This window comes from Manacus vitellinus, unplaced genomic scaffold (genome assembly GCF_001715985.3).
Source record: "Manacus vitellinus isolate BGI_N305 unplaced genomic scaffold, ASM171598v3 scaffold_121_pilon, whole genome shotgun sequence".
Taxonomy (NCBI): Eukaryota; Metazoa; Chordata; class Aves; order Passeriformes; family Pipridae; genus Manacus; species Manacus vitellinus.
This window is the reverse complement of record NW_021938903.1, coordinates 274490-283888: the sequence shown is the minus strand read 5'-3', so window position 1 is coordinate 283888 and position 9399 is coordinate 274490. Positions and strand designations below refer to the sequence as shown.

The window sequence follows — 9399 nt, the reverse complement described above, 5'->3', positions numbered from 1 at the left end:
AACTATTTTTAAGTATTTCAGTTGTTGTTTACTCCAAAGCTGCCTGTTCAACACAAAAGGTTGATTTAAAGATTCCTCCCTATTTTATCCCAGTTTTGGCTTCACCTCAAGGCCAGGCAGGAGAATCTCTCAGGGTAGGAACGGAATCATGTTGGAACTATTTAAAGCTGGAGGAACCTTTTTGTTGCTGCCATTTCAACACTTTCCCACCAGAAACAAGAACTGTCTGGCTTTTATTTTATTTTATTTATTTTATTTTATTCTTTCTTTTTCCCTTCTTTTTCCTTTCTTTTCCCTCTCTTTTCCTCCCTTTTCTTCTTTATTATTATTAATATTATTATTATTATTATTATTACCATCACCATCATTATAGTATTTAACATTTACACATTTAATATTATTTACATATAACATTATTATATAGTATATTTTAATAATAATAACCACTTGGAGGGATCAGGTGCCAGAAATGCCAGGAATTTAGAAATGCTTTGCTGATAATCCCTGGAAGGCTGGGAACAGTGTGGGGAAACGGGAATTGGGCCAGGAAAGGGAGGAGAAGCTCCATCAGGATTCCAGGCTGGGACAGAAGCGAGGGCCCAGGGAGCCCCTGGGGGGAAAAGAGCCATAAAATCCAATCGTGGGGGGATATTCCTTGGTCTGGCTGTGGGACAGGAAGAGCTGGAATTGTGGGAGGAGAGGGAATTGCTGGAGCTGGATGAGGAGAGTTTTCCACGGGAGCAGAGCAGAGGAGCTGCTGCAGGGTCCAGGGGGAAAAGGTCCCACCTTGGCCATTCCACGAGATGTTTGTCCAGTGCCTGCAGAGCCTGGGCCAGGCAGAGCATTCCCATGGAATCCTGGATGGGTTGGCTTGGAGGGACCTCAGATCCCATCCAGTCCCATCCCTGCCCTGGGCAGGGACACCTCCCACCATCCCAGGGACACCTCCCACCATCCCAGGCTGCTCCAGCCTGGCCTTGGACACTTCCAGGGATGGGACATCCTCTGGGAATTCCATCCCAGAGTCCCAGGGCCTCCCCACCCTCCCAGCCAGGAATTCCTTCCCAATATCCCATCTCTGGCAGTGGGAAGCCATTCCCTGTGTCCTGTCCCTCCATCCCTTGTCCCCAGTCCCTCTCCAGCTCTCCTGGAAGAGAGAGGCCCTGGAAGAGGCTCCAAGGTCTCTCTGGAGCTTTCTCTTCTCCAGGGGAACATTCCCAGCTCTCCCAGCCTGCCTGGCTCCAGAGCAGAGGGGCTCCTCTGGAATCCCAGAATCCTGGAATCCCAGGATGGTTTGGTTAGGAAGGGACCTTAAAGCTGTGGCTGCCTCATCCCTGGAAGTGCCCAAGGCCAGGTTGGATCCCCCTGGGATGGTGGGAGGTGTCCCTGCCCAGGGCAGGGGTGGAATGGGATGGGATTTAAGGTCCAACCCAAACCAGTCTGGGATGCTGTGGATCTTCTGCTGGAAAACTGCACAATAGTTGGAAAACTGGCAATTCCTCTGCTTTCCAGTTTGTCCCAAGGCAGGGTGGAAAGAGAGGGAGACGTTTCCGTGTCTCTGCAGGAATGGGAGCCCCTGGAAGCTCTGTAGACCTTCTGCTGCCTTGGGAATTCAGGCAGGGCTGAAGCAGGCTTTTACAACTCCCAGCTTTGCTGCTTCCCTGGCTTTGTGTGGATTAAACCCTCGGATATTCCCGTTTCCAGCCCTTGGTTCAGCCTGGGGCAGCGTTGGCACTGCCTGACCCACTCCCTCCTCCCTCCTGCAGAGCTCCTGGTTGTTATTCCTCATTTAATTATTATTAATTATTTAGTGCCTGTCACTTTGCTCTGGAATCAGCGTTTTCCAGCCTTATTTTCAGGGTTTTCCCAGTTTTTTCCAGCCTTGTTTTCAGGTTTTCCCAGCCCTGCCATCGGATTGTTCCATCAGGGCCCTTTGTGTGAAATGTTGAGTCAGAGCCTTTGCTTTGTCTCCATCAGCCCTTTGTTCTCCTCCTTTGCCGGAATGTTCCTGGAGATCTCAAAGCCCCATCCAGGATCTCCCTACTCCCATCCCGGATCTCAGACCCCGTCAGGGGCTCTCCTGTTTGTTTGTGCAGCCGCTGACAGAGCCCTGGGTTCCTTTGAAGGGTTTGGGACCTGCTTTCCTTGTGTCCCCTTGTGTCCCCTGCCCCAGGAAACCTCCCATCCCTCTGTTGTGGCGTGGGAATGCCTTGGGAGAAGGGATTGTTTCCTTTGCCCCGTTTTCATGGATCTGGATGTCCCAGGTGTTTGGGCAGCGTGGACAGGACGGGTTTGGTCAGGAAACATCAGGCACAGAACCCGGCAGGGAGGAGGAAGTGGCTGAAAATATCCCCCTTCCTAAAAATAACCCAGTTCTGAGGCTTCTCCTGGCATTCCTGCTCTTCCCACCTGGATCCTGGGATGCAGGATTGAAATGAGGGGGAATAGAGAAGACACAGGGAGAGGAGAGCAGCTTGGAACTGGCTCCTTCCCTCCTTGCCTGGAAATCCCTTTGCTGTCCCGCGGGTCCGTGGGCGTCACTCATGTGATGGCAGGAATTAAACCAGGCACTGAATGTAGGACCAGGGGCCTTTCTCTGCTTCCTGCTTTTCTTTCCCTGACTTTTTGACTCGGATTTGCTCAGTGAGCCACAGCTCCAGGGGTTTGTTCTCCAGCCCTGATCATGGAAGGGCCACTCCAGCCTTTTGTGCCACAGTGGGGCAGGAACAGGGTCACTGCTCAGCACAGCCTGTCCCAGGCACTGCAGCCCTCCCAAAGCCAGGGCAGGGGGGAATCAAAGGGTCTTTGAGGTCCCTCCAGCCCAAAGCACTCCCAGATTCCCTGATCCCGGTGTGTGGGATGGACATGGAGCTGCTCCAGCCCAAAGCACTCCCAGATTCCATGATCCACAGGAGAGCAGGAGGGGTATCAAAGCCCTTGTTGCCCTTCCCTTGTCCCTGCTCTGGGGGATATTCCAAATATCCCAAATAGTCTGTGTGGGATTTGGCCGCAGCCTCGGGACTGTCCCTCCTGCTCCTGGTTCTGCTGCTGAAACCAAATTATTTTTGCCCCAAAGCCCCGCATTTTGGCCAGGCTGGAGATCCCCAAATGAGAGAATCCACTTCCAAAGCCCCGGGAGAAAACCTGAGCTGATCCTGAAATGATTCCATGGGCTGGGAGGGCATTGAAGGCAACAGGCAAAAAATTTCCATATTTTATGAATATAAAAAAATAGTATTGTATATTATATATTGTGTATATTAATATATATTAGATTTTATTTTTTATTTTATATAGGTTACATATTTTATATTTTATATGTTTTATAGCCTGTATTTTATATTTACATTATATATTATAGCCATGTGTTATACATATAACATGTATTTTATTTATGTGTCTATAAAATCACAAATTATATATATGTAATATATATAAGGTATAAAAAAATATACAACATTATATATATTATATATTATTATAATGTTATTATATTTTACATATGTATGATATGTATACATATATAATATAAAGTATATAATACCATTATATATAGTATATAATGTTATATATAACATTATGTATATTATATATAGAATATATAACACACCAGCAAGTCCATCCTCTTTGTTTCACTTGTATGTTTCTTTACTTCTATTTATTTTTATTTATTTCTATTTCTCTCTTGATTATTATTTCATTTTATTAATTATTCATTAGTATTTTATGATTTATTTTTATTGCATACATTAATTATATGTTAATATATTAATATATTTATTTCATGGTTATTATTTTTATTATTATTGTTTTATTTCTTTTTTTCTTTTACAATTTATTATTATTTCCTTTTTTTCTATTTATTTCTTTTCCTTTCCTATTTCTTTTCTTCCTCTTCCCTCTATTCATTTCCACTCCCACTTTTCCCTCTTCCTTCCTCCAGGACTTTTTCATTCCCTTTAAAAAAAACCCCAAATTCCCTCTTTTCCTCCAGTTTTCCACCCCCACAGTTGGTTCCTCCCTCCTGGTTCCAACCTTTTCCGTTCCAGCTCTCCAGGGATTTGTGTTTCCTTTTTAAAATTGGTGCCTCAGGGAGAATATTCCGATTTAAGTCAGGGAATCAAAGGCTGTTAAAAGGCCAGTGACACCCAAAGGCATTAAAACACCTCCTGAGCATTCCAGCATCTCTGATAAATCCTGGTTTTTTGGTGGAGAAGGTTCAAACTGGATATTTATTCCCGCCCTGAGCAGTGACAATCCACTTTTCCTCTGGATAACTGGGATAACCAGGGTCCAGTTCACCAATAAACCCCAAACACTGATTTTCTCCCTAAATTCTGGGGGAATTCTGCCCTTTTCCCTGGATTTTGGGTGCATGACAGAGCTGCTGTGCTGAGCTTGCAAATAACAGCCTGGAATTGCTTCAGTGCTTGGAATAATTGGCTTTTTTTGGCTCTTTTTGTACTGATCAGAATTGATGTGACTGAAGTGCAAATCTTCATAATAATCATGCATTTGCTGGCAGTGATTGGAGGACCTCCTTTTTGGCAATCTCTGGTAATTCTGCTCCTCTTCTTACTTTATCCTGATTTATTTTCCTTGGAAGTGGGAAATGGGAATTTTGGAGTCGATCACGAGGAATTCCCTGGTTCTGGCTGGGCCAGAGCTATTAAAAAAAAAAAAAAAAAAGGTTATTTTACACCTGGAAAAACATCAAATATTGCCCAGATTTTGATGGGCCTTCAGGGAAATCCTGGGAAAACCTCCATGGATTTCGGGCAGTGGAGGAGCATTAAATTGGGATGAGGATTTGGGGATAATTGGGCCTGGCTGGGGCTGACTCTGATTTATATGGGGGGAAAAACCCCAAATTGTCCTTTTTTCCCTTTTAAATTGGGATTGAATGATTAAATGAATGTTTGATTTATATTTATATCTATATCTATATTTATATGTTTTATCTATATATATAATTTAGATATATTTATATCTATATTTAAATCTATTGCATCTATTTTATATCTAATTTTGCATCTATTTTATTTATATCTATATATCTATTTTATATATGTTTTAATACCTACTTTATATCTATATGTTCATATATAAAAAACCATATAATCTATAGATATAGATGTGTTCCTGTGGGCTCTCCAGGCCATGTCAGCTGGCACTTGATGGGCTTTGTTCTTAATTATAATCATAATTAATTACTAATCACAGCAACGTTCCTAACCCTGGAATGTCTGATGGGATTTGGGATTTGGGGGTGGGAGTTTTGATTTGCTCTGGTTTTTGGGGGGAGGAGGGAAATAAAGGGATCCAAAGGGGGTCGTGCACTCAAACATTCCACTTTTCCCCGGGAAGAGCAGGTGGGAAAAATGCAGGATTATGGTTTTGGGGAATTGTTGCTTTAATTCATTTCCTTTCCTTGTATCCCATAAAACTGGGTGTCCCTGTCCTGGCTCCCTCCTTTCTGACCCTATAAATTCCCTTTTAAAGCCTCTTAAACACTCCTGGAGCTGGAGAATTCCTGGGAGATGGTGAGTTTGGGATCACTGGGAAAACGGGAATGAAGGGAGCAAGTTTAGGGCAACTTGTTTAATCCATGGATTATGTAGTTTATATTCCATATACTGATTTATTTTGCTGTTGGAAGCAAAAGTCCTGCAGTTCCTGGGATTTTCCTCCCCAAAGGCACCAAGGATTCGGAAATGTGGAGCTGGAGGTTGTTGTTCCTCAGGCAGAGAGTCCATGGACAGCTCCACATTCCAGCTGGGATCCAGCCCTGTGGGAAGGACTCCCGGGACCCAGGTTTCTCGGCTGGGTGTGGGATTTGAGGTCTCTTCCCTGATCCTCAGCTGGTGGAAATGGGCTCTTTTCCTGCCCATTCCCTCGTTATTTGGGGTTTGAGATCCCAGAACTCTGACAGCACCAACTCTGCAGTTCCTGGCAGCAATTTTCTGGGAAAATATCCCAGCCTTGCTTTAATCCAGGTTCTTCCAGCCTCTCCTGACCCTGTTCCCTTCCTGCTGCCACGTGTTCCTATTGACATGCCGGGATTTTCCCAACCAAAATTTGGAATTGTGGAATCCTGGAGTGGGTTGGGTGGGAAGGGACCTTCAATCCCATCCAGCCCCAGCCCTGCCCTGGGCAGGGACACCTCCCACTATCCCAGGCTGCTCCAGGTTTATCCAGCCTGGCCTTGGGCACTCCCAGGGATGGGGCATCCTCTGGGGAATCCATTCCAGGGCCTCCACATCCTACCAGGAAGAATTCTTTCCCAATATCCCATCCATCCCTGCCCTCTGGCAGTGGGAAGCCATTCCCTGTGTCTTGTCCCTCCATCCCTTGTCCCCAGTCCCTCTCCAGCTCTTTCAGGAACAGCTTCCTGTGCCAGCTGCTCCAAGGGCAAACCCCTCTGCTCCAGGTTTCCTGGAATCCTGGAATGGTTGCAGTTGGGAGGGACCTTAAAGCTCATCCCATTCCACCCCTGCCCTGGGCGGGGACGCCTCCCACCATCCCAGCTGGCTCTCACCTGGAACGCTGCTTTCCCGGGATGTCCCTGGATCCAGCAGCTCCCTGGAGTCTCAGAGGGCTGAACACAGAATGAGATTTCCCTGGAAAATTTCTCTGGAGATTTCTCTGGCTGGTGACACTTCCCTGAATTCCCGATGTGGTTTTTGAGAAGTTCTGCATAGATTTGACTTGATGACACTTCCTAGAATTCCTGGTTTTTGCAAAGTTCCATGTGGATCTTTGTGTCCCTTCTTTGAATTCCTGACGTGGATTTTGGGAAGTTCCCCACGGATCTGACTTGAGATGAAACCCTTCCAGTCCCCAGGAGGGTCAGAATAATTCCCTGGGCTGCAGTGATCTATGGAATAACAGCCAAGGAATCCCCTGGTTTCACATCCAGGGGCTGCAATTCCATCCTGTGGGAACATTTCAGAGGGAAAAAGTTAAAATCATCTGATATTTCCTTGATTTTGCTGCTTCCACTTTGTCCCCATTTAGCAGCTTTTTATCCCCCTCCTCTCCCAGATCCCAGGCTGTGGCTGTTCCTCATTAGTGATTAATGATTAATGATGAGTTATTTCTGCCCTCTCAGCCCTCCCTGGTGCTGCTGCCCCTGGCAGGGGACAGGAGGGTGTTAACGAAGCAGAACTGGCCCAAATTGGGGGGTTTTAACTGTGATTTCCCCCTCCTGCCCCTTCCTGAGCACCTTTCTCTGGGCTTTGTCGTGTCTGGGAGTTCTTTTCTCCACTTACCTTGGGGAAATGTCAACTCTGATGTCTCTTGACTCCTGTTTGGAGCTTGTTAGTGGTTTTTTGTGCTTGTAAAAGCCATTTCACCCCATCCTTGAAATACCAAAGTTCCCTCTCTGAGGCAGAGGGACCCGCTTTCGGAAGGTTGAGGGGAGACCTTGGAAGCCCTGAACTCCTGGCATCGATGGCTGATGCCCTGTCCGTGGCCATTCATCCTTTTGCTTTATTTGCCTTTATTTTTTCTCTACAATCTTTCTTTTTTTTTTTTTTTTTACCTTAAAGAGGCAGCCTGAGCAAGGCAAAAATACATTGGAGTGTTGTGGAGCTGCCCCGGGCTGGGCAGGAACCTCCAGGGCAGGGTTGGGAGAGTGGGAAGGGTTCAGGCTGCTCTGCCCTGGGAGGATCAGGAGGTGAAGCTCTTGAACGTCACAGAAAACAAACAAACAAAAAATCTTCAAAATCTTCCAGAATGATCTTCAAGTTCGAGGGATGTCTGGACAAAACACACCCAGGGTGGGGTTTTGGGGTGTCTGAGGTTGGACTTGATGCTTCCAGCTCCAAATATTCCCTGGTTTGCCTGCTCTGAGAGGGAAATGAAAGCAAAATAGAGACACTTGGAGCTCCCTGGGGCTCCTCAGGGCTGGCCCTGGGGGGCTGAGCTGGGTTATTCCATGGAGTTCCACCACAGCACTTCCCCAGGGAGGAGCTTTCTCGTGGTGGTCCAGATAAAGTTGGGTAGTTTGGGGCAGTTATCTCCAAACACTCCCTTCCATGAACTTCCTGGGGTTTAATTTGGGCTATTTTTTGTCGTTTCTCTTCCTCCTGTTCTGCTCGAGACTTAAACCCGAAGGGAACTTTGGAAATTGGGCTCCTTTCCCCTTCTTTGGCAGCCTCAGCCCTCCTGCCCCACTCAGGGACCCCAAGATGCCTCCTCTGGGCTCTCCTCACCTCCCTGGCCATGCCCAAAGGTTCAGAGCCCCTTTCTGGAAGCCCAGAGCCCCTTTCTGGAGGGTTTCTCTGGGTCTTGGTGCAGGTAGGAGTTTAGAACCAGGAGAGACAAGGGAGGAATTTCCCTCCCCTGGAGGGACTTGCAGCTATTCTTGGTTTCTTGGCCCACTTTTGGGGGCTCTTCTCGTGTGCCTGGAGATCAGCCTGGCTTTGTGGGAGGCTTGAGGGAGGACTGGTATGGAATTGTTGGAGAACACGTCTCCCTGTGTGCCCAGGAGGAACTGCAATCCCTGTGTTGGCAGAGCCAAGCAAATACAGCCCTGGACAAGTGGAGTGTTTGGGTGCACTGGGGAACCTGAACCCAAAGCCAGTTTGTTTGTGCATCCTTTTAACTTCTTGTCTCTCTCCCATGAAGATTCCAATCCTGAATATCCAGGTGAAAATATTCCCAGCTCTCTGTACTGTGGCAGGAACCATCTTCTCCTGCACCAACTACTTCGGTGTGATCTTCACAGGGGGAGTTGGCAAAAATGGCTCCACCATAGCAGTGAGTACCTTGTCCTGCCCCTTCCTCCTCCTCAGCCACGCCTGGCGTTTTTATTTTATTTTGTTTTATTTTTATTCTATTTTGATTATTTTATTTTGTTTTATTTAATTTTAATTTAATTTATTTTATTTTAATTTCATTTTATTTTGTTTTGGTTTATTTTATTTTTTAATTTCTTTTATTTTAAATTTAATTCCATTTAATTTCATTTTTTATTTTATTTTAATTAATTTCATTTTATTTGTGTTTTATTTTAATTTATTTTTATTAATTTAATTTAATTTTATTTTATTTTGTTTTATTTTGTTTATTCCCCCTCCAGGTGAAATATTTTCCTTTCACTTCATTTCCTGGCTTGGGAAAAAGCCCCAAGTTAATATTGTGTGTGTGTGTGTGTAAGAAGAGCAGATTTAGGAGTCAGAGGTTTAAAATGGGTGATTGGAAGCAGTGCCAGCATTTTGATTTTGGGGGTTTGAGTTACTGACACAAACCAGGTTATACCAATACCCAAACATGCAACCCTGGGGAGCTCACACTGAAATCCGGTGCAAAGTCCCTTCCCAGGAGATTCCTCAGGGAGTTCTGGTCCTTGGGAGCTGAGCACTGTCCTTCCAGCAGTGGGACAGGAGCTGGGGA

The 9399-nt window shown here is 45.7% G+C and overlaps 1 protein-coding gene across 1 annotated transcript in view; it reads left to right on the top strand.

Moving 5' to 3' along the window:
- The window catches only part of CEPT1 (choline/ethanolamine phosphotransferase 1), a 25075-nt gene extending 15836 nt beyond the window's left edge, over positions 1-9239 (top strand). The window contains 4 exon segments of the mRNA XM_029965873.1: positions 4473-4557; positions 8632-8763; positions 9086-9148; positions 9150-9239. Coding sequence (XP_029821733.1) covers positions 4473-4557; positions 8632-8763; positions 9086-9148; positions 9150-9239 — 370 coding nt within the window.
- The last annotated feature ends 160 nt before the right edge of the window (positions 9240-9399 follow it).